General features: G+C 43.2%; 1 protein-coding gene and 1 long non-coding RNA gene across 2 annotated transcripts; one reads left to right on the plus strand and one right to left on the minus strand.

Annotated features, from left to right (window-relative positions):
* LOC135995942 (uncharacterized) lies at positions 1-14,590 on the minus strand. Its single transcript, XR_010607215.1, has 3 exons — positions 14,508-14,590; positions 1,084-1,235; positions 1-106 (listed from the first exon to the last, which is right to left on the minus strand). It is a non-coding gene; the product is annotated as an uncharacterized LOC135995942 (long non-coding RNA).
* On the plus strand, positions 6,789-24,797 carry LOC135995927 (myosin heavy chain, skeletal muscle, adult-like). The gene is made up of 39 exons (XM_065647568.1): positions 6,789-6,811; positions 7,358-7,600; positions 7,689-7,832; positions 7,926-8,082; positions 9,351-9,378; positions 9,476-9,590; positions 9,682-9,774; positions 9,901-9,964; positions 10,047-10,145; positions 10,245-10,348; positions 10,429-10,567; positions 11,270-11,388; positions 11,486-11,635; positions 11,978-12,148; positions 12,638-12,947; positions 13,095-13,168; positions 13,864-13,951; positions 14,046-14,163; positions 14,336-14,459; positions 14,544-14,680; positions 14,769-15,024; positions 17,657-17,899; positions 18,007-18,183; positions 18,264-18,409; positions 18,498-18,588; positions 18,676-19,065; positions 19,223-19,349; positions 19,524-19,642; positions 20,219-20,415; positions 20,714-20,897; positions 20,984-21,149; positions 21,322-21,446; positions 21,636-21,944; positions 22,046-22,249; positions 22,539-22,664; positions 22,760-22,930; positions 23,017-23,121; positions 23,260-23,355; positions 24,500-24,797. The coding sequence occupies exons 2-39, from the start codon at positions 7,394-7,396 to the stop codon at positions 24,653-24,655; spliced, it is 5,829 nt and encodes a 1,942-aa protein (XP_065503640.1). The 5' UTR covers positions 6,789-6,811; positions 7,358-7,393; the 3' UTR covers positions 24,656-24,797.
* Positions 24,798-25,021: the final 224 nt, after the last annotated feature.

The raw sequence follows: 25,021 nt of genomic DNA on the forward strand, positions 1-25,021 counted from the left end.
TTTCATGCTGTGCACCAGGAAGAATACAGGTGGGCTTACCTGCTCACAGCTGCAGTCTGCTGCCCTAGGCAGTCTTTGGCTCCTTTGCTTCTTCTGCATCAAGCTCCTTTAGGACAAGAGGAAAAAGTGCCAAGCATCCTGACAGCATAACTGCTGATGACATGACATTGAAGGGACAGGGTGAGATTATTGCCATCTTGATATCTTCTGCTAATTGCTTATGTGAATGCATTGTCTCCACTTTTGCGGTCAGGTGAAAGTTTAATACCATTGGTGCTAATCTTCAGGAAAAGTTGCATGCAACAGTGGGCAAGCTCAGTGCAAAGGAGGAAACTACTTAGGTTTCAGAAAGCACCCTCCATTTATTGGGGAGATTCCATGGATGAGGACTTTCAATTTTGATATTCACCAACTGGATGCCCATCTGACTTGTACAAACCACCTCACAAAGTCTGTGAAATCTACAATAGCTGCATGGTAAAGGAATCTAAAGAAGTAACAAAGGTACCCAATGCTATTGTGAAAGCGTGAACTGTGTGAAAGTGACCTTGAGGCTGTGCTCCTTCAAAGATTTAGATGGGAGCTCACCAACTCAGCTACCTTTCTGTACTGAAATTCACTGCTGTCAAGGTTAAATTTTACGCCACGTGTACTGACTCCCAAGAAGGTGCCTTCTTGAACTTTGCTGGTTGATTTCCACATAGTCCAACTGGATTTGCTTCAGTTGTTTCTCGAAGACCAGTGAGCCTGAAATGGAGGCCAGAGGCTTTCAACCATGCTGCTTTTCCTGTTATTGTCACTGGCCAGGAGGTCCTGGTCAGCTCAGTAAGCAGGAGGTCTGAAGGTGGTTCCATGGCAATGACATGGAGATACTGGACCCGGAATTTCTTTCTAACTAGACAGGTTACAAGGCTGATGATGCTGCTCTAAGAAGCAAAGTGGAAAGTGAGGTTTGCATTGGGCCACAAACTCAAGAGCCAATGCTTCACATTCACACTTCACTTGTGCTCATGAGTGCCCTCTTTCTCCCCAGCTCATGCTCACTGAACACAGAGGAAGGGAAATCACATTTTAGGGACTTACAGAAGGTGGGATGGAGTCCGTTTTCAGTATGTCTGAATGTCATCATTCAAGCACAAATGTCTGTGCAGGACCATCTGTATCCAGGGATTTCTCTCGTTCTGCCTCTTCTGACTGTGCTGTGGTTTGATTCTAGTCCCAGTGGACTCCAGGCCCTGTAGGGATGTAAACAGAAGTGGCAGAAAGTCAATGGCTGGCAGGATCCATTTCCCTCCTTGTTTTGCATCAGGACATTGCTGCTTCAGCAGGTCCCTCTTCCCAAGGACAGGTGTTGTCCTGGACAGAGGAAATCAGCCAGTTTTCTGTGGTCTAACTCACTGAAAATTATGGAGCTAAATCTGTGTGAAGTCTGGATCCGGTAATTCAAATTACAGAGTACTCATTTGCAAGAAGCTGGAATGCCCAACAGGCCATGTCACAATTTTTTTTTCACTTGGGTGGGACCAATAATCTCTTTGAATTAAATCCAAAGCAGATGGTGTATATCCTAGAGCGTTTTACAAGATACTTGTCTGAGTGTTCGTATGACCAGAATTTTTATATCTTTGGAAGAAAATTCTTCAAGTTAGTTTGCCTGTAAATATGAATTGATATAATCTTTATATTTCAGAAAGAACATGTGGAGGAAAGGATAGAAATTTAAGTATTTTCTCCTGAAACTCTCCCTGAATTTCCCGTGTTGGCCTCCCAGTCTTTTCTGTTTTCTCAGTTTCCCCCTCTGTTTCTAATAATAGGATCACACAATGGTTTTGCTTGGAAAAGACCTTTAAGATCATTGAGTCCAACCATTAACCTAGCACTGCCAAGTCCACCCTCCAAATCTAGTCCAAACAGTTTTACCTTTGAAAACTGCTCTCACAGCTAATGCTCCATTTTTGTGGACAATGTACACACACATGCCACTGCTGCAGTTTCCCCCCCATGCCATCGTTTAATGTCACCTATTAAAAACTTCAGGGGAGAAGCTATGCTTTATATCTTATTTAGTTGGTGTGAAAGGGAAAGTAGGCATTTGCTAAACATCAGAGACCCAAGCCAAGGGTTATGCAGTGCTCATGCAGCCACACAATTCTGATGGTGAAAAGCACTGAGTGCTGGCTGAAAGGCATCCTGCACCATTTTGGCTGATACCAGAGACTGCACTCAGAAGCAGATTTATTCAACATTACAGATGCAGCCTTTGTAATTAAATCTACATGCTTTATCTGGCCTTCAAAGAAGCAAGCACATTGGTGAAGTAAGACTTCTCTTTACAAATACAGAATGGAAGACTGTAACTTTTTCCTGTGTTCATTAATTTTTTTCTATATTATTATTTCTACGGATTTGTCCATTATAGCCATCAGCCTTACCGCACTGTAGTTCCCTTGATTTCTCCATAAGCTCTTTTAATACCATGGGATTACATTAGTCACCTGGCAGTCCTGTGATATCCAAACGGATTTTTAAGTAGGAGCTTTCACACCATATTTGGAAACTTATCAAGATCACCTTTGAGTTCCTCTAGTTTTTTGGACATCTGTATTTGAGGACTAAGAAGGAAAGCAGTCTTTGCAATGAGACTACTAACCTGATGACAAGCATCTGAAATCAGCTTCATCATGGGAAGAGGACTTAAACCAGAAGTGACAGAGGAATAGCTGCAAATGTAAAAATTTTGCAAGGGAGAAGGAGAACATGGTCAGAATCATAGAGATAAGGTGGGATAGTGTGCTCTCCATGGTCACAGGAGGGTATGGACTGCTTAGGAAGATGTGGAGGATTTATTTTTTATGTTAAAGTGCTCCTTAATTGTCCAAAGCTCCAGTGTGAAACTGTAGACATCTTGTCAGAGAGGGAAGGAAAATGAGGGATGTTGAGATGGGGGTCTGTTATAGACCACCCAACCAAGAGAAAGTAGTGGAGGAGGATTTCTACAACTAGTAGAAAGGCAGAAGTATCCTCTGCCTTTGGGAGGATTTCAGCCATGTAGACATCTGCTGAGAGGGCAAGAGCACTGGGCAAGCAATGCCAGAAGTTCTTAGACTGTGCTAATGCCAAGATCCTAATGCAGATACTAGATGGGCAATGCTGAGTACTGGAAGGAGAGATGAACTAGTGATAAATATGATCCCAGATGGCAGCTCAAGCTGCAGCAACCTCATGATGACTGAGGGAAGGATCTAGTGGAGAGCTGGGGAGGTAAGCAACAGAATTAGCCCTCTAGACTTTGTAAGACTGGAATTCATTGTATTCAGGGAACTGCTAGTTAGAACACCCTTGGCAGAAGCTGTGAAAGAGAAAACTGCTCAGGAGAGATGGTTAGGGTTTAAAGGAAAATTATTGAGACCTCAGGATTAAACTACCTTATTGTGCAGGAAGACTGGGAATTTCATCTTAGCTAAGCAGCAAACTTCTTGATGAACTAAAACGCAAAAGTATATGAGAGGTGGAGCCAAGGGCTGGCAACAAAACAGGAATATAAATAATTGTTGGGCACTTAAGGATGTTAAGCATAAGACTTCTTCATGGATGATGCAGAAGGGAGTTCAGAGAATATATGTGTCTACCACAGTTAAGTATACAGCACCTTTTCTGCATCAGTCTTCATGGGAAAAGCTTGTCCCTATCTGCATCTTCCAAGGGAGTTTGAGAAGGAAAGGGATATCCAACAGTGGGGAGGTCCTAACCTACTACTTAGTGAAGCTGGGATTACTCGGAGAAGCTGGATGTATTTGTATCCATGAGGCTGGGTGTGACTCATCAAAGGATGCTGAAGGAGTTTGCCCATGGAATTGCAAGGTCTATGTTTATAATTGGTGAAAAATGACAACACATATGAAAGGTCTTAGATGATTGGAAAAAGGCTAATATTATACCCATCTTTTAAAAAGGCAGGAAGAGGGCTCAGTGGAACTGTAAGCTGCTCAGTTTCACTTAATTTATTAATATTTGAAAGATGACAGAATATGTCCTCTTGGTATTTATTGCTAAGGATGTGAAGGACAAGAAGATAACCAAGAGCAGCCAACATATATTTACCAGAGTAATCATGCTTGACCAACCTGATTGGTTTCTATGATGAAATGACTGTTGCATTTTATCAGTTCTTTTCTGATAATTAGCATACCTTTGCCCTGGACCTCTATGTTGGTATCATTAAGTGGTCTTCAGTCTTCTAAAACGGCTTCCCTTTGATTCCTTATTTCTACGTGTTTTATAAACACAATCATATTGGATTTTTGGGGCTATTTAAACTCATCCAAGGATGTTATATTACACGTATGGCCACAGATCAATTCTTAAATAGCTTTATTTTCATCTATGTCCACAGCTGTATTCAAACCAGGTAAGTCAACACTGCTTTTCCTTCACACCCTAACTAGTGGTTTCTGACAGTGTCCACAAATATAGTTTTGGTACTACAACCCAAAATAATATCTGCCCTTTCTGTATGCAGTAGTGGTGGTCTCCTATTAGAATTACATTCATTGCTTTAGCAGACTGGTAGTACTCTCTTAACTGCAGTTGGTGTTACTGTCCTGAGAGGACAGATGTTAAGAAATGAGGAGAGACTTGGTAAAGGGCCTGAAGCAGGAAACTTGAGGGATCTGAATTCCCTGAATAGCATGAGCATGGAGCAATATTAACACAGGATTTCAGTGCTGGATATGGCAAAAGCTGGAGGAATTCAGCTTTACAGTTTCCACCTCGAGTGTGATCTGTTTGGTACAAGTCTACTGTTCAACCAAAAAGGAAAACAATGCTGTTGTCAGTATATGTTCTCAATAACTGAATGCTTTGTCTTTCTCAAAGGATATGTGACTGGCAGCTAAACATATAGGGAAATTTGGCAGGCCTCTATTCCCTTCTGAAGAATTATTTTGTGAAGGTTGCGTGATCAAATCAGATATTAAATGTCCTCCACATTACTATATTGCACGAGACAAGAATTGAAAATGACCACACTAGTCCTTTGGTAATGGACAGTTCTTCTTCCTAATCCGTATGAAAAGGTTAGCTTTCTGAGATATTCAACTGTCTCTATAACTTGTCTGTAGTGAGCTCAGGGGTGAGCTCTGGGTTTGGTTCCATTCTGGGGCCCAAAACGTGGGCGCTGCAGTGCCAGAGGCCTCTTGCAAGGGACCCCTACAGCACAAGGCATCATCTGATGCTGTAAATATATGCTAGACTCCAGACATCGTTTTTCTAACCTCTTCTCTGTGTTATTCAGTGAGATATTTTAACGACTGAAATGCAAGTGACCAGAATAATGTGTTTAATCTGAAGGATCTGAAGAAGTTTAAGTGATTACACCTTTTCCTAAAACTAGATCAGTTAGTGTCCTGGGCTACCAGAAAATCTCATTTTCCCATACCATCAGCATTACACAAGACTGCCTGCAACCTCTAATGCTCTCGTATCAGTACTGTATTGTGAGATTTTTCTGGGACTGCAAATGTATAAAGATTGCATATTTTGATGGCACAGCAATGCTAGACTGAGGGTTTATCAGAATGCATCGTATCTGGAACTGTATACTGAGGTGATACGTGTGATTGTGTGTACAGGCATAGCAGGGTAAGGCCTGTGCATTTGGGGAGTTGTGAGTAGGAGGGGCCATGGGAGTCTATGGAGCTTCAGATTTGACAGAGGGAACTGGTTATTTATGCAGCCAATTATAGGAACTAGGATACATCAAATGCAAGTAAGAAGTATAGGAGTGTGATCTGTGAGAAAGCAGAGTTTCTTGGGGAATCACTTTTAAAATAAAATATACAAAAAAAAAAATCTATGCATACACAAGTATATATTTTAATTTGATACCTCAAAAGTCAGCTGAGGAAGCTAATCAAGAGCTCCATTTCAACACAGAGTCTCCCATTACTTGGGTTCAGGCTTCCAACTCACTGTATTTCATACCCACCCAGTTATTGAGAGTGTCCTATGTACAGAAACTTCAGCTGTAATGCATTTTGAATTTTTACTTTTTAGAAAATATCACTGAAAAGTGGCTCTTAACAACAATTATTTGCTGGTTTTTGACATACTTTTCCTCTTCCTCTCAACGCATGTTTCTAAAGCATCATATATGTTATCATCCCCATTGCATGATTGAAAATTTATGATATAAGCATACCGAACAAACTACCATGGGTCAAGCAGCAAATCACTGAGAAAGCCAGCAATAGGAACCATAAGTCCCTGCATCCAAGTTCTCTAAGTGCTTTGAGTAGTCTAGATTCTCTCCTTAACACTCTTGACAAATTATTTATAGATGTATTCACACAGTTAGTAAGATATATAAAATGTTCTAATTATATCATTCAAATCAAATGACAATTATGCCCTTAGTTTGCCAGACAAAGTTTTGCCAAAGAAGGTTTGCCAGAAATGTTTTGACCGCAGAAAGGGGGAGCATCTGCAGCATCTGCAGGCGAGACACTATAAAATCTCCCAGGGACAACGCTGGCCTGTCTCCACAGAAGGATTCAAGGTAAGTGCATGCATTTTGTGAGCTTGAAGAAAGAGGACAATGCCCTTGCAATATTCCGTTCTATTTCTCCTGCATCTGGCAGCTACTTCCATGAGCAAGTGCCTATGTGAACAAAAATATTCAATATAATTTCAATGCATGTCTATATCTTCAGTCTATAATTTACCTCTGGAATTCCATGCAGCAATAGGAAGCAACTGCCATTCTTATTTTACAAGGCTGACCAGTTCCCAGGACAGAAGCCTTTCTCCAAAGGTAACACCCTGAATAATGCACTCCTAGACTACAGTTTAAGGCAGGACTTTGATACCACTGCATGAGTTCTCTTCATAAATCCTACTATAATTCTGCTGGCTTTTGCTTAGGCTAGACTGTTGAAAATAGGGAAGATCTAAAAAGTGAAGTAATTTTCCATTTTTAGCACACAAGTTAATACTTTTAACAAGAAAGTACACAGAGATTCATCACTCCTAATTAAGGACCAGAACAGAATGATTTTCTCTGGCTGTAGATTCGTTTAGGTAAAGACCTCAAATCTGGTCAGAATTCATCAAGGTGAGTTGTCAAACTCTAATTAATATACAGAAGATATTTTATTTATGGTTACAAGGCCCAAGTGCTTTAGAAGACTGAGTCTCAGCCATGAATGGGAGTTAAGGTAGCTTTAAGTTAAAATCAAAGTGGATTTCAGTGGTTGCTTCTGGAAGACTTAGCTAGCTATTTATTAGCTAAATTTGTTTTCTCAGTTATATAGATTATATTCTTGTTCTCAGTGATCAACAACCTTTTTTTCCCCACCAGATCCCTCTGCTGACGTGCTTTCAATAAAGTGCAGACATGGCTTCTGCAGACTCTGAGATGGCTGTTTTCGGAGAGGCAGCTCCTTACCTCCGAAAGTCAGAAAAGGAGAGAATTGAGGCCCAGAACAAGCCTTTTGATGCCAAGTCATCTGTCTTTGTGGTGCATCCCAAGGAATCCTTTGTGAAAGGGACAATCCAGAGTAGGGAATCAGGGAAAGTCACCGTCAAGACCGAAGCTGGAGAGGTGAGGAAAATGCAAGTTTCAGATCTGCATTTGATTCCCACTCTGAGATTTTAGCTGATATACATGGATCTTTCCTTTCCATTGACAGACTCTGACCGTGAAGGAAGATCAAATCTTCTCCATGAACCCTCCCAAGTATGATAAAATCGAGGACATGGCCATGATGACCCACCTCCATGAACCCGCTGTGCTGTACAACCTCAAAGAGCGTTATGCAGCCTGGATGATCTACGTAAGTACCAGCAGCAGTCTTCCTTTGGGGAGCTGGGAGGAACTGCTCTGCCAGGCTAAGGGGAAGGCAACGTGCTGTCTCCCTTCCTCGCAGACCTACTCGGGTCTCTTCTGTGTCACCGTCAACCCCTACAAGTGGCTGCCGGTGTACAACCCGGAGGTGGTGTTGGCCTACCGAGGCAAGAAGCGCCAGGAGGCTCCTCCACACATCTTCTCCATCTCTGACAACGCCTATCAGTTCATGCTGACTGGTGAGTTACTTGATTTCCTTTGAACTACTCTTGTAATGAGTTATCTGCAGAGGGAAATGAGGGGATTTTCTGGAAATATTGTGTGTGCAACAGTTAAAATATTGTATGTATGGAATGGAGGATTAATGCACGTGACTGTAATGGTCTGTGTGAACTGAGTGTCTGTTACCGCACTAGAATCAATAAAGACCTGGACCTAATGAAAATACCATAGAAGTAGTAAATTCACTGTAAAGAAGAAACCTATTTCTGGTGTAGACTTTACTGACTGTAATGTGATCTTACACATGTGCATAGACTTATGTACCTTAATCACTAAACTATTCTCAGTGGGAGACTAAAGAGTAGAATTATATCACACATACCCTTTAAATGATGTCTATACGTTCAATTCAAACTTGCGAGTGTCACTGCTAACAAGTAAAACACAGTATGTCTGCATTGAACAGGAACATAAGTTTCTTTGATTATTATAAAAATGGCATTCACGATGGAAAAGGTGACCGCATGGTCTAAAGTACATACAGCCTTTAATGATCTATGTATGATCTTATAGTGAAAAGTAAACCTCAGAAAACATCAAGGAAAAAAATAAAGGTTTTAGTATTTAAAGTGAATGGCTTTAAAACAGTTCTTTATCCTTTCTCCACTTCCTTCCACCTCTTATTTTCTCTTCACTATGTGGCCACTGAAATTAAAGATGTGCAAGACTTTAGATATTTTCTTGTTCTTTCATTACAAACTGGGAAATAGATGCAGAATATAAAAATGAAATATTTACCTTGCCTATGTATGATACATAATTTCTGTATATATAGCGGTTAAAAAAAAAAAAAAGAGATGAAAAACAGTGAGAGAAGTTGGTCAGATGTTTCTGTTGTTCTTGATACCTCCAAATTTCTGTAAGCTTACTCAGGAAAATTTTAACTTATGAAGAATTTATGTTTTCTCAAAACCCAACCACAATATTTTCATTACATATTAGTTAAGACTAATAAGAGAGAAATAAGTAGCCTGTTGAGAAGACAATATATTGAAAGGCATAATACTACAAAAGCTACTCTGAAGTGATGTCTTTACTGATCCGGTTGATAATACCTAAGTACTGCTGGAAGCATCAAAGTACCCACTAAGAATTCCAAGGGCTTTTCACTGTCTTCAGTCCCAGCATGCTCTGAAACCTTTAGTTCATATTTTTTCCTTAGTTTTTGAGTTCTTTGTTATTCATGAGCACTAGGAAAAGCTTTCTTATCTCTGTCTCTTCACAGATCGCGAGAACCAGTCGATCCTGATCACGTACGTACACTCCCTGCTAGGTCCCTGCGGGGCTGCCCAGTGCCAGAAGATCTCCTGCCTGACCACTCGCTCTCTGCTTCTCTCTTTGCTTTGACAGCGGAGAATCCGGTGCAGGGAAGACTGTGAACACAAAGCGTGTCATCCAGTACTTTGCAACAATTGCAGCCAGTGGGGAGAAGAAGAAGGAGGAGCAGCAGTCAGGCAAAATGCAGGTGAGTCAGGGAGAACAGACAATATATATATGCTCAACATATAATTACCATGTCAACTAAACATTGTAATTGAGTGATTATCATCCTGCAGGGAACACTTGAGGATCAAATCATCAGCGCCAACCCCCTGCTGGAGGCCTTTGGAAATGCCAAGACTGTGAGGAACGACAACTCCTCACGCTTTGTGAGTTGTTGCTTTGGACAAAATCTCCCCTCATTACAACAGCAGTGATGGGCTAGTGTTATTTTCACATAAGGGGATGGCAATGAAATGCATTTAGGCTGAAATGCTGCTTCTTCTCCTTAACAGGGCAAATTCATCAGAATCCACTTTGGAGCCACAGGCAAACTGGCTTCTGCTGACATTGAAACTTGTAAGAGACTCTCCTGGTCTGATCCCATTCCTTCTAATCCTCCCCAGTTCCTGTGCTAACTCTGTCCTACTGTCCTTGCCAGATCTGCTGGAGAAGTCCAGAGTCACTTTCCAGCTCAAGGCAGAAAGAAGCTACCACATATTTTATCAGATCACCTCCAATAAGAAGCCGGAGCTAATTGGTAGGAAGATCACTAAGTTTTCTGAAGGAAGATCACTGGGCTCATTGTGTCACCTGAAAAGCTAAAGTGAGCTTGTTTTTTCCCTTTTATTGCTTTCAGACATGCTCCTCATCACCACCAACCCTTATGATTTCCACTTTGTGAGTCAAGGTGAAATCACTGTTCCCAGTATCGATGACCAGGAGGAACTGATGGCTACAGATGTAAGTACTCAAAAGAAATAGTTTTACTGAGATTGTTAAGGATTTTAGGCAATGTTCTTACTTCATTGTTTTGACTGCAGAGTGCCATTGACATCCTGGGCTTCACTGCTGATGAAAAGACTGCCATCTACAAGCTGACAGGGGCTGTCATGCACTACGGGAATCTGAAGTTCAAGCAGAAACAAAGAGAGGAGCAGGCAGAGCCCGATGGCACAGAAGGTAGCAGCAGATTCAGGAAACTGTCGAAAAGTTATTTTCTTTGTCACCAAAAGAAGGACTTAGGCAGATTTCAGGCTTTGAATGTGCAAACTAAAAAAATATTTGTTCATATGCTAGATTACCATTGAGACATGTACCTGATCTAATGATACATGTAACTTTACTCTGTAACTATTTACTAAAATGGAGATCTTGTGTACACTGCCAGGAAGCCAGGAGGCATAGATGGCAAGTCTTGTAACATCATTAGTTATACTTTTGTTGGAATACATGTTGCAATCTCTGCTGTATTGTGGAGTAGTGAAGAGTTCAGCCCTAACAGGATGGGAGACTGTGTTCCTATTCACCCTGACCTCTTGGGAGTGAGATGTGTATTTGATTAGTCTCTGTCACAGCGGACAGTACAATCCATACATCCAGCTTTCTAAGTGATGAATCCTCTTCCTGTACAACTAGGAAATGTGAAGTCCCGAAGTGTTGACTGAAAAGAGGTTGAAAGCAACGAGTTCTTTTGAAGAAGCTCAGAATGTGTTGCAGACTCTGAATCCTGAAGACAAGAGAAATTAGCTTTGTAGATTTGACTTGGATATTTTTCAGCGACTCTGTAACAGTGCTGCTGTTACTTTTGAGACAGTCCTTCAAAACCAAAATTTTAGATATTGATCAATATTTATTCCTCTCTCAATCTTTTCCGGTGTTTAGTTGCTGACAAGGCTGCCTACCTGATGGGCCTGAACTCAGCAGACCTGCTCAAGGCCCTCTGCTACCCCCGAGTCAAGGTTGGGAATGAATATGTGACCAAAGGTCAAACTGTGCAGCAGGTAGGAAAAATGTAGTAACCTGAAACATGCTTTGTTAGTTCCTGCTGATTCTCCTCTGCTGTGTATAGCAACCTCGTAACCTTTCTCCTTGCTTTAGGTGAACAATTCAGTGGGTGCTCTGGCAAAAGCTGTCTATGAGAAGATGTTCTTGTGGATGGTTGTTCGCATCAACCAACAGCTGGATACCAAGCAACCCAGACAGTACTTCATTGGTGTCCTGGACATTGCTGGCTTTGAGATCTTTGATGTAAGGAAACACTTTTCCTAGCATTTTCATAGAAGGACAATAGAGAGTAAAGGAAATATTGAGACACATTTTTAATGTTCCTACACTTATTTGCAGGGCTTTTGGAATGATCTTCTTTAATACTGCAAAAAATAATAATAATATAAAACTAATCTCCTAATTACAGAGAATTTGAAATAGTCTCTCTTTTCTAAATACAAAGCCTATCCTAGAGACGTAGCATAGCAAAACTACACAGGAAGAGGCCTTACATTTTAAGTATCAACCATGATGAATTAGGATTGCACAACAAATCACCTTGCTATTATTGCTGAACATTGCATGTCTTTTTATATCTGGCAGTTCAATAGCTTTGAGCAGCTGTGCATCAACTTCACCAATGAGAAACTGCAACAGTTCTTCAACCACCACATGTTCGTGCTGGAGCAGGAGGAGTACAAGAAGGAAGGGATCGAATGGACATTCATTGATTTTGGGATGGACCTGGCTGCCTGCATTGAGCTCATTGAGAAGGTATCCTTCTTGTTCAAGTGTTTTATTTGTTGGACCTTCCATACTTGCCAAGAGGCATACATAAAAAGCATGTGAGAATATTCTGGCTTTTTCAGATATATACCATTGAAAGTGGCAACAGGGTGGAAGTATTTTTGGAGATCATACTCTGATATCAGGAGTTTTGGTGACAGCATTCATTTCCAGATTATAAAATGCAGTTACATAAAAGATTGTTATGTTCTCTAAGTACCTATCAGTAAAGAAGATTTATAGAGAGGATAGTATTTTGCTTTGTTGTATTTGCAATTTTTTTGTCAGCAAAGGCATTTACGTAAGTTCAAATGAAATAGCAACACTGAAAAAAGTTGATCCTTAGTCTATTTTACCTGACTTACTGCCATGAAGTGCATGGGAACAGCTTTCTCTTATGACTCCAGCAACGTTCCAACCAAGTGATGTCTCCTTTCTAATCTTTTTCTCCCTCTTGTCTGTTGTAATGCCTTCTAGCCCATGGGCATCTTCTCCATCCTGGAAGAGGAGTGCATGTTCCCCAAGGCAACTGACACCTCTTTCAAGAACAAGCTCTATGACCAACATCTGGGCAAGTCCAGCAACTTCCAGAAGCCCAAACCTGCCAAAGGCAAGGCTGAGGCTCACTTCTCCCTGGTGCACTATGCTGGCACGGTGGACTACAACATCACCGGCTGGCTGGAGAAGAACAAGGACCCCCTGAATGAAACTGTCATTGGGTTGTACCAGAAATCATCTGTGAAGACACTGGCCTTACTCTTTGCAAACTATGGTGGAGCAGATGCAGGTCAGCTCTGTGAAAATTGTATTTTCAGTGTGGGACAATGTAGACACAGAATTAAAGCAGTAAATTTAAAGCTGTTTTTTATTCTGTAGTGTCCAATACGTAACATCCATATTTTAATACTTTTTTTTGGTGTTCTTCTGTTTGCAGAGGCTGGTGGTGGTGGCAAAAAGGGTGGCAAGAAGAAGGGTTCTTCTTTCCAGACTGTCTCAGCTCTTTTCCGGGTACAGTACAGTGTTTATTATTTCTTTGTAATATTAAGAAAGGGGGAAGCTAATATTAATTTTGAGAAGGCTATTTTGCATTGTTGTGACAGTAGTAAAATTCTTTGGAAATTCCACATCATATTTTCCAGGATAAATTTTGATATTGCTAACATGTTATGTTCAACACTAAGCATACTGTCCTCCATGATCATGGAAATCTAGTTCCTTTTTTACAAATTATTTTTTGTTTGGAGAGGATATTAATCAGATCTTTTTCTGTCTTTGGATCAGACTAGCACTATAATTTCAGCATTCCTGCATTTCTGTGAGGTTGATATGTTGGGGAATTGAGAGTCTCCTTATAAACATTCTCCAAGGAGATATGTATCTTATTTGAAAAAAAACTCAACACTTTCTTCAACTTAAGTACATTGACATTAGAAAGCAAAACATGAAAAACCTAAAAGTTACTTACTTTGCGTGAAAGTGTGAATTTTTATATTAGTTTCCACTGGCCCAATAGCAACATAGAAGTATTTTAGTCTTTAAAAATGGTGTTCAGTATCTTCAGATAGTAGAAATATTTGGTTTATGTGGCTTTACCTCAGTGTTCTGAACCCCAGCTTATTTTGAGAATCATGAAGTCTTTACCATAGGCTTGATGCATCAGACACTGGAGATGGGAAACTCACATTACTCCCTGGTCCCTCTAGGAGAACTTAAACAAGCTGATGACCAATCTACGGAGCACTCACCCACATTTTGTCCGTTGCATCATCCCCAATGAAACAAAAACACCTGGTAAGATGCTCAAGCAGAAAAACAACTTCCTCTGATAGAGCCATTCCCCTCTGCACAGCAAACCGTGGTATTCATTTATGCTCTGAATTGGTAGGTGCCATGGAGCATGAACTGGTACTTCACCAGCTTCGCTGTAACGGCGTGCTGGAAGGTATCAGAATTTGCAGGAAAGGTTTCCCCAGCAGGGTCCTCTATGCTGACTTTAAACAGAGGTAAGAGCACTGCAATTCTCTGCGTCATTAAAAGCAATGTTGGTTGATTCATAAAGGTTCATTCAGGCTGGACTCTTGTGAACAACAGCCATATATGAGCTGGCGTTGTTGAGTAGTTTGAGCATGTTGGCTGGGGAAAAATAATCTCATCCCACTCTTTCTCTTTTTGCAGATATAAGGTGCTTAATGCCAGCGCCATCCCAGAGGGACAGTTCATCGATAGCAAGAAGGCTTCTGAGAAGCTTCTTGGGTCCATCGATGTGGACCACACCCAGTATAAATTTGGCCACACCAAGGTACAAACCCCCCTTGTCTTACCCGTGTGTGCCTGAGCTTTGACATACCTGGCAATGACGTGCTGCAACATGCCCTTTCTCAAGGTGTTCTTCAAAGCTGGGCTGCTGGGACTCCTGGAGGAGATGAGGGATGAGAAGCTGGCACAGCTCATCACCCGCACACAGGCCAGGTGCAGGGGCTTCCTGATGAGAGTGGAGTACCAGAGAATGGTGGAGAGAAGGTACATCTTCAGTTAATGTCACTGTACTTGGGGGAAAGTGTTCACATCTGTTGAACTGAAAGTATTCAATGTACATTTTATGCTTCAGGGAGTCCATCTTTTGCATCCAGTACAATGTTCGTGCCTTCATGAATGTGAAGCACTGGCCCTGGATGAAGTTGTTCTTCAAGATCAAGCCCTTGCTGAAGAGCGCAGAATCTGAGAAGGAGATGGCCAACATGAAACAAGAGTTTGAGAAAACCAAGGAAGAGCTTGCAAAGTCTGAGGCAAAGAGGAAGGAGCTGGAGGAGAAAATGGTGAAACTGCTGCAGGAGAAAAATGACCTGCAGCTCCAAGTGCAGGCAGTGAGTTTATTGCCATTAGAAGATCAGACTATAGAAGACCAAAAGTCAGATATTTGGTGAATTATCAATCATATGTATTTGAAGTTGAGGAAACAAGTGTCTGGCAGTGGTCTGGTGAGCACTCTGACAGCCAGTACAAGGAGGCATGGAGCTCTGAGTGGGAGTCAGTGCTCTTGCCTTCTGAGGAAGAACGCAGATATAGTTAGCCAACATGAAATACTCAGTGGTTAATTATTCACTCACTAATTGGGAAATACAGCTTCAAATTTCTCCTTACTCTAAGTATATATAGACACAGCGTTTCTGTTTCTGAGAAAAGGTCACACCATCCGATGGAGTTCTTCTTCCCTCTGTGTTAATTACACAAAAGAGCTTGGTATGCTTTAGACTTAACTTGTATGAATTGAGGTCGTAAACAAAATCTATAATGAAGCAGAGGTTTTTGTTTCTTTTGAACATTGTAGTTTTTGCATCTCTAATCTGGATTTTTTGCCATGCACTGTATGGTAGTTCCACTACAAGACACATCCTGTGGGGGTAAAATTACTAATATTTAAGATTGAGAGTTCTGGCTAAGAGTTTATCTTTATTAATAGAATACTCCTTTCCACTAAAAGCTATCTTTCCATAGTGTACTTGTGTTGAGGTCCCCAGTCTGAGGGGCACAATTTAGAACAGGTCTGACAGAAGCTTTAGTAACTATAAACACAGTAAGAGAACCTTCATACAGCTCCTCTGTTCTCTGCCAATTGATTGCAGAGACGCAGTTCAGGGTCACGGAAGAGTGGTTGGAAAGCTGCCTGGCAGAAAAGGACCTGGGGGTGTTGGTTGACAGCAGGTGAACATGAGCCAGTGCATGCCCAGTTGGCCAAAAAGACCACCAGCATCCTTGCTTGTACCAGCACTGGTGTGACCAGCAGGACCAGGGCATTGACCATTCCCTGTACTGGGCACTGGTGAGGTCACACCTCGAATCCTGGGTTCCATTTTGGGCCTCTCAAGACAAGAAAGCCCTTGAGGTGCTGGAGCGAGTTCAGAGAAAGGAACAGAGCTGGCAAGGGGCTGGAGCACAAGTGTGATGGGAGTGGCTGAGGGACCTGGGGGTTTCAGCCTAGAGAACAGGAGCTGAGAGGAGACCTTCTCACTCTCTGCAACTGCCTGAAAGGAGGTTGTAGCATGGAGGGGGTTGGTCTTTTCTCCCAAGTAGCAAGTGATACAATGAGAGAAAATGGCCTCAAGTTGCACCAGGGAAGGTTGAGGTTGGATATAAGGAAACATTTCTTCACAGAAAGGGCTGTCAGGCACTGGAACAGGCTGCCCATGGCAGTGATTGAGTCACCATTGCTGGAGGGGTTGAAAAGACACATAGATCAAGTTCTTAGGGACATGGTTTATTGCCAGACTTAGGTTATGGTTAGACTCAATGATCTTGAGCGTCTCTTCCAACCTAAATGATGCTATGATTCTGTATACTGTATCAGAAAAAAAGAAAGCTGTGAGGAAAAACACTCTTTTCAATGTTAACAAAGCCAGGTATTCTTCCTTGGGAGGGATATTCTACTTAAGTAGCTTGCTAACTGCAACAATTCTAAGGAATCAAACAGTAAATAACATGACAATATGGAGAGACTGGCTCTTGGTGGAGCTTATAGGAGTGACACACCCAGTATCACCTTACCTGAGAAGTAGGGAGTTGGAAACAATCATGGACTGGTAGCTTTAAGTTGAAAGGAATATTCTTTTAGTAAGGATATCTTCTTAGCCAGACTTCTCAATCTTAAATATTAATAATTTTACCACCACAGTCCTATGAACATTGTAGGCACACAGCACTTCACAAAATAAAATATTATTTAAAAAGATTTACAAAAGTATTTGATATTCAAATGTTCTTTTACAAAGTCATCTTAACCCACTCATTAAATTACTTAAATTACCAACTAAAAATGGAGCCCTGTACTTAATTACCCAGTTGTTTAAACATTCCCATAGAAAATGTGAACCCTGTGATACCTATTTTGCCTAGTATATGGAGAAAAAATAAGCATTCCATTGGACTTTCTTATAAGATATTTGACTTTCAAATTCATTTTGGACATTAAAAAATCATTATGCCAAAAGCCCACCAAAGAGTAAGATGATGTGGTGATGAGCTGCAACCAGCATATGCCACTGCAGACACAGAAACGATGACACACAGATAGTTGATTTACAAGGGTAAGATGCCACTTGCACAAGTGGCAGTCTTAGTACAGTTAGAGAGACAACATTTTTCTGTTGAATTATTGTTGAGACTACCAAAGCCTTTACTCCCAACGTAATAATGAGTTCATAAGGATTCAGTTACAAAAGGAAAGATAGTGAATACTGTGTTTGTGAAGAGAAATGTCTCCAAGACCTTTCTCCTCTAGGTAAATGAGAAATTATCACTCCTACCACATCTGTGAAAGATTTTTAGGAGACAGAAAAAAGCTTAGGAACTGATATTGTTTCCAACTAAAAAGCTGTATAATGCATACCAGAAAAAAAAAAAAAAGTTCTTTGAGGAGAAGGCAAATTCAGGGCAGAGTTTAAAACACGCTTGCATGAAAACTTCAGAAAACAAACCAAGATAATCTGTATCTCCTACCAGGAAGCAGATGCTTTGGCTGATGCTGAGGAAAGATGTGACCAGCTTATCAAAACCAAAATCCAGCTGGAAGCTAAAGTTAAAGAGGTGACTGAAAGGGCTGAGGATGAGGAAGAAATTAACGCTGAGCTGACAGCAAAGAAGCGGAAACTGGAGGATGAATGTTCAGAGCTGAAGAAAGATATTGATGACCTTGAGTTAACACTGGCCAAGGTTGAAAAGGAAAAACATGCCACCGAAAACAAGGTATGAGGCAGAACCTGTCACTCTCCCAGAAAAGACCTCTGATTTTTATACAGTGTAAAGTTTTAAACTTTTTTTTTTAATCTGCACTTGCTCCCTTCTTCTCAAAGGTGAAAAACCTCACAGAAGAGATGGCAGCCCTGGATGAGACCATTGTGAAGCTGACAAAAGAGAAGAAAGCCCTCCAAGAGGCCCATCAGCAGACTCTGGATGACCTGCAGGCAGAAGAGGACAAAGTCAATACGCTGACCAAAGCCAAGACCAAGCTGGAGCAGCAAGTGGACGATGTGAGCACACGGCCGTCCAGCAAGAACAGGACAGGTATGGAGTTAGACCAGTCAAGAGCTGAGGGTCTTGTTCTTTTTAGCTGGAAGGGTCCCTGGAGCAAGAGAAGAAACTGCGCATGGACCTTGAGAGAGCTAAGAGGAAACTCGAGGGAGACCTGAAGCTGGCCCAAGACAGCATAATGGACTTGGAAAATGATAAGCAGCAGCTGGATGAGAAACTGAAGAAGTAAGCATGGCTGTGGGGCACCTGAGTGCTGGGCCGGTTGCGCTTGTCTTTTTTCCCCGATCTCTAACATGGTTTGATTTGCCAACAGGAAAGACTTTGAAATCAGCCAGATCCAGAGCAAGATCGAGGATGAGCAAGCCCTGGGCATGCAATTACAGAAGAAGATCAAGGAACTGCAGGCAAGTCTCTGTTCCTTCCCCTCTCTCTCCCAGTCTCAGGTCAGATAGGAGGAGGCCCAGGTGTGAAGGCTCCCTAATGTTCCACAGGCCCGTATTGAGGAACTGGAGGAGGAAATTGAGGCCGAGCGAACCTCTCGGGCAAAAGCCGAGAAGCATCGGGCTGACCTCTCCAGGGAGCTAGAGGAGATCAGCGAGCGCCTGGAAGAAGCAGGAGGGGCTACGGCAGCTCAGATCGATATGAACAAGAAGCGCGAGGCAGAATTTCAGAAGATGCGTCGTGACCTGGAAGAGGCCACACTGCAGCACGAAGCCACGGCTGCCGCCCTGCGCAAGAAGCACGCGGACAGCACAGCTGAGCTTGGGGAGCAGATCGACAACCTGCAGCGAGTGAAGCAGAAGCTGGAGAAGGAGAAGAGTGAGCTGAAGATGGAGATTGATGACTTGGCCAGTAACATGGAGTCTGTCTCTAAGGCCAAGGTACAGAGTTTCTGGCAGCTTACTGCCCTATGATAAATTATTTTAAACCTTCTGATTCCATTTTGCTATTTCACATAGTTGCATTGTTTTTCGTCATGACAACAACATGCAAGAATTTATTGACAGTCCCCTTTCCTTGCATGTATTTCACATATAGGCAAACCTGGAGAAGATGTGTCGCACTCTGGAAGACCAGTTAAGTGAGATTAAGACAAAAGAAGAGGAACATCAGCGCATGATCAATGACCTCAATGCTCAAAGAGCCCGTCTGCAGACAGAAGCAGGTAACATACCCCCACGCCCCTGTTGAATGGGTCAACATGTAGTCAACAATGAGAAGAAAAAGAGTGATGTTTTACTCAAGTGCTCTACACACTGTAAGCTACTATATAGTGCTTTAAGAACACATTGGTTTAGTATTGTTTTTTAAATTACGATCTATCTGTAAAATTTCTCAGGTGAATATTCACGCCAGGTGGAAGAAAAGGATGCTTTGATATCTCAGCTATCCAGAGGGAAACAGGCATTTACTCAACAGATTGAGGAACTAAAAAGACATTTAGAGGAAGAAATAAAGGTACAGATATTTTCTGTAGGGGGTTTTACTTTGGATTCTGATTCCATTGTCTTTCAGGATGTTTCCGACTCTCACATAAAATCAGGAGTGTGAGTCATGTAATTTTAATTTGGGAGTGCTCAAACTAGATAGACACATCTCCCTCTATAGTGTGGGAAGAAAAGTTGAGGAGGGCATCCCCTCCAACATGGCTACTGAGACAGGGAAGGACTATTTAGGTCTTTATTCGGATTGAACTGGCATATAGAAAAGGTTGAGATATATCTAAAAAACTATGCTTCTTATTATACTTTTCCATAGTGGAAGCTGAAATTTTAGAACATATTTAAAAAGATCCAACAATTCCCGGCTTTATATTATAGTTATCGTTAGAGTTTACCCATATTCTCTCCTGAGGTAACATTCTAGATTCTAATGAATGAAGTGACGATGACATTCTCAGAGCATGGAATCAATGTACCTTTTTCCCTTGGGCTGACTTTGAATGTCAGATTCAGACAGTTTTCAACAACTTTCCCTAACTTAACATTGTTATCTCACAGGCAATTAGTTGTCTCAATCCTATTTTCTTCTCAGGCCAAGAACGCCCTGGCCCATGCCCTGCAGTCTGCTCGCCACGACTGTGACTTGCTCCGGGAACAATACGAGGAGGAGCAGGAAGCCAAGGGGGAGCTGCAGCGTGCGCTGTCCAAGGCCAACAGTGAAGTGGCCCAGTGGAGAACCAAATATGAGACTGACGCTATTCAGCGCACGGAGGAGCTGGAGGAGGCCAAGTATGTGGGAAGTGGGATGTTGAATGGCTGGAGAAGACTGAGGCTGTCAAGGGAAATTGGAGTCTCTGAGTTTGGGTTAGGACAGGGGTGGGACCACGGCAGGAATAGACCACCTTTGCTGTGAAGGGGAGAGAGGTAGGAAGAGGAAGAGCATGCTGTGGAAAAAGGAAAGATTGGAAACACAGATGCAGCCCTTGAGCTAGAACGGCTAGGACAGGCCAGATACTCAGAAGGTGTCAGGACATAGACGTGGTAGACCCTTAAGCTCTAACCTCGAGCTGTGCTGATCTCCTGCCAGGAAGAAGCTGGCACAGCGTCTGCAGGAGGCAGAGGAACATGTTGAAGCTGTGAATGCCAAATGTGCCTCCTTGGAAAAGACAAAGCAGAGGCTGCAGAATGAAGTGGAGGACCTGATGATTGACGTGGAGCGATCAAATGCTGCCTGCGCAGCTCTGGATAAGAAGCAGAAGAACTTTGACAAGGTCTTTTGGGCTCCAGACGTGGGCTTCCTGAGCAGAGCAGCCCCTCCTGATGGCCACATCCAAACTCACACCTGGTTTCTCTTCAGATCCTGGCAGAATGGAAACAGAAGTATGAGGAGACGCAGGCTGAGCTGGAAGCCTCCCAGAAGGAGTCTCGCTCTCTCAGCACGGAGCTCTTTAAGATGAAGAATGCGTATGAGGAGTCCTTGGACCACCTGGAAACGCTGAAGCGGGAGAACAAGAACTTGCAGCGTAAGTGCCTGGCCCTCTGCTCCTGGCAGGGCTTTCTCCCTGTCCAGCGCTCCACACCGCTCCACATGGGTCTGTGCCTGCAGGTGGGCAAGGATGTCTGTCACCTTGGTGTGACAGGGCCCTTCCCGTTGCGCTCTGTGCCTGACCATGCCATTGGTCTTGGTTCCCACAGAGGAGATTTCTGACCTCACGGAGCAGATTGCAGAGGGAGGAAAGGCAATTCATGAGCTGGAGAAAGTCAAGAAGCAGATTGAGCAGGAGAAATCTGAAATCCAGGCTGCTCTTGAGGAAGCTGAGGTACAGGCCCATAGTCACTGGTGTCTGCATAAAAATATAAGCAATGGGGACACATGGCTAAAAAATTCTTGATCCTCTTCTGTTCTGGCCGGAGGGTGCAGTCAGCTGAGATTTCGTGAAATATACTGTAATTGCTTGGAAAGGAAACAGCTTTATCGGTGTTACAAATGCTTGTGTCCACTTGCCCAGGCCTCCCTGGAACATGAAGAGGGGAAGATCCTGCGCCTCCAGCTTGAGCTCAACCAGGTGAAGTCGGAGATTGACAGGAAGATAGCAGAGAAAGATGAGGAGATTGACCAGATGAAGAGAAACCACCTCAGAATTGTGGAGTCCTTGCAGAGCAGCCTGGACGCTGAGATCAGGAGCAGGAATGAAGCCCTGAGGCTGAAGAAGAAGATGGAGGGAGACCTGAATGAAATGGAGATCCAGCTGAGCCATGCCAACCGCGTGGCTGCAGAGGCACAAAAGAACCTGAGAAACACACAGGGAGTGCTCAAGGTCCGTTCAGCAAAGCTGCTGAAAGAGAGAAGACATCCCTGAACAGTTTTGTCACCCAAGCACACACTGCCACCTTGCAATTTCTCCTGTCTCTTTTTCAGGATACCCAAATACATTTGGACGATGCTCTCAGGACACAGGAGGACCTGAAGGAGCAGGTGGCCATGGTAGAGCGCAGAGCAAACCTGTTGCAGGCTGAAATTGAGGAGCTACGGGCAGCTCTGGAGCAGACGGAGCGTTCGAGGAAACTGGCTGAGCAGGAGCTTCTGGATGCCACTGAACGTGTGCAGCTCCTCCATAGCCAGGTGAGGGTGTGGTGCCAAAAGCAGCTGTGTTGACACAACAAACACAGAGGGCAGCTGTATAACAGTGGATTGGGCAGGGCAGTGGTCTAGAATGGCCTCTCTACTGCTGTCCAGAAGGAAAGGTGTGCTCAGCGCCCATCACCTGAGCCCACACTCAGTTTGTAAACAACCATTTTAAAAAGAGTTCCAGAGTTTGAATTGCAAGCCTGAAGAGTAAAGACTTGGCTCAGGCTGTAGGTTTGGTATTGCAGGCCTCAGAACGCAGGTCTTGAAATCTCTCTTTGCACAGAACACCAGCTTGATTAACACCAAGAAGAAGCTGGAAACAGACATTACCCAAATTCAGAGTGAAATGGAGGATACGATCCAGGAAGCCCGCAATGCTGAAGAGAAGGCCAAGAAGGCCATCACAGATGTGAGTCAAGGGCTCCTTTCATTGCTGATGCTGGATGTATTCTCCTCCAAACTGTCTCCAGCCCCCAAATGGACTTGACCCTTTGGTGTCATCAGGCAGCCATGATGGCAGAAGAGCTGAAGAAGGAGCAGGACACCAGCGCCCACCTGGAGAGGATGAAGAAGAACCTGGACCAGACGGTGAAGGACCTGCAGCTCCGTCTGGATGAGGCTGAGCAGTTGGCCCTGAAGGGAGGCAAGAAGCAAATCCAGAAGCTGGAGGCCAGAGTGCGTAGGGCTGCTATTTGTGCATGAGTGAACATGTCACATAAGCAGCCATCAGGGAAGCTCCAAAGATGGGCTTGTCCTTGCAGGTGCGGGAGCTGGAAGGGGAGGTTGATGCTGAGCAGAAGCGCAGCGCTGAAGCCGTGAAGGGTGTGCGCAAGTACGAGAGGAGGGTGAAGGAACTGACCTACCAGGTAATGCAGGAGGCCTCTGTGGGCTGACATACCCTCTCACAGGAAGGAAAAAATTTTGCACTTCATTGGCCAGGGGAATTCCAACTCACGTTGTCGCGAAACCAATTTACTCTCTTTCCTGTTTGCCAACTGCTTTAGTCTGAGGAAGACCGGAAGAATATTCTTAGGCTCCAGGATCTGGTGGACAAGCTGCAAATGAAGGTGAAATCCTACAAAAGACAAGCTGAGGAGGCTGTGAGTATTGTTTCTAGTGGTAACAAACATAACTTTCTGAGGAGGAACACAAGTCATATGGGCAAAAAAGTGCAGAGAAAGAAAAGTCAGTTATCTGGGAACAGTTTGGTGTGTGCCTACAAGAAATTCCTCCTTGTTAAGCATGTAAGTTGTGGTCACCATGAGAAAATTAATGACTCTAGGAACATAATCCTGAGAGTATGCTTGACACTGCATTATTTTGGCCATGTTCCTGTCAGGGATAAACCAAGGGATATCCTGCCATCTTTTTTATAGAGGAGGACACACTGATACATCCAGGTCACAAACAGCCTCTCAGCTGATAAATTTTTGAGTCAGGTTTCTTCCTGCTTAGCCCATTACAGACAGGTTTTGCTGTCCTATGGTGAGTGAATGGATTCTGAGACAGACATGGATGGGTTAAAACCTGGCTCATCTCCTCTGAGTTCTTCAGTTTACATCAGAGAGTGCAGAGCTAGGACACTAAGCCAGAACAGGAGACAGAGATGCTTAGCTCATCTGCTGAACTGGAAATCAGATTTAATTTATTCTGCAAGGCAATGTCATTCATAAGACAAAGCGATTATACAGTTACTGGAAGAGAAGGGTGGATTGTGGGGGATCTTGAATGGCTATGGAAGAAGAAGGAGATGGGCAGTTACCTGACAGTGCTCTCATAGCAGACATGAGAAAGAAAGAGGTCTGCCCACCAAGTGGGGAGTGGCAAGAGTGGTCAGGTACTTCCTCCCTAAGGATACCATAAAAACTCACCTTTGGGGTGTATAGATGTACTTTCTTGGTCCTACTGCTTTTTCTTAGCTCTAAATTTTGAGTGTAATGAATAACAAACTGAAGCCCAAACAGCTTTTTCTCAACAGCTTAAAAGAGAGACTGCTGTGCTGTCCATCCTCCGTACAGCAGAACTGGGATAACCTTTCAAAATCTGTTTTAGTTTGGATGTGGTATTCTAAACAGAGGAGGATGAGGAGGTCTGTGTAAAGCTTCTGGGTCAGCACTGGTGGGTGAGGGATAGAAGGTCTGTGCTTTGCCCTGGAGAACAGCTACAGCCTTGCAAGGCCAAGGCACGGGAGAAGTGAAAGCCCTGCCCTGGGCTCCTCACCACTGACTCCCTCTCCCCACACAGGAGGAACTGTCCAATGTCAACCTCTCCAAGTTCCGCAAGATCCAGCACGAGCTTGAGGAAGCTGAGGAGCGGGCTGACATTGCAGAGTCGCAGGTCAACAAGCTCCGAGTGAAGAGCCGTGAGTTTCACGGCAAGAAGATAGGAGAGGAAGAGTGAGGATGTCATGAGGCAAAAAAGTGACCTGAGAGATGCACAAAATGTGAAGCTCTTGGTCACTTTCTTCTGTAATTAGTCTGTGTACCCACCTCAGTGTCTCAATGTCTAGAGAATAAAAGTTGTAGATTCCTTTGCATACACACTATGAGCAGTGCAGCCTCTTTTTTTTTTTTTTTTTTTTTTTTTTTCTGGTCGAGCTTGAGGTATTGCATTGTAGCACAAGTTTTCTTACTTTTCCTGGCTGGGGGAAGGGAGAAGCTAGTGCACCCTCTGAATTGAGGACCTGTAAACTCAGAGGCTGGCCATTCCTGTGGAGACTACTGATAGTCCAGTCTGTGCTCCCTTTCGTCTCCAGCAGCTCCCTCT

This window comes from Caloenas nicobarica, chromosome 18, assembly GCF_036013445.1.
Source record: "Caloenas nicobarica isolate bCalNic1 chromosome 18, bCalNic1.hap1, whole genome shotgun sequence".
Taxonomy (NCBI): Eukaryota; Metazoa; Chordata; class Aves; order Columbiformes; family Columbidae; genus Caloenas; species Caloenas nicobarica.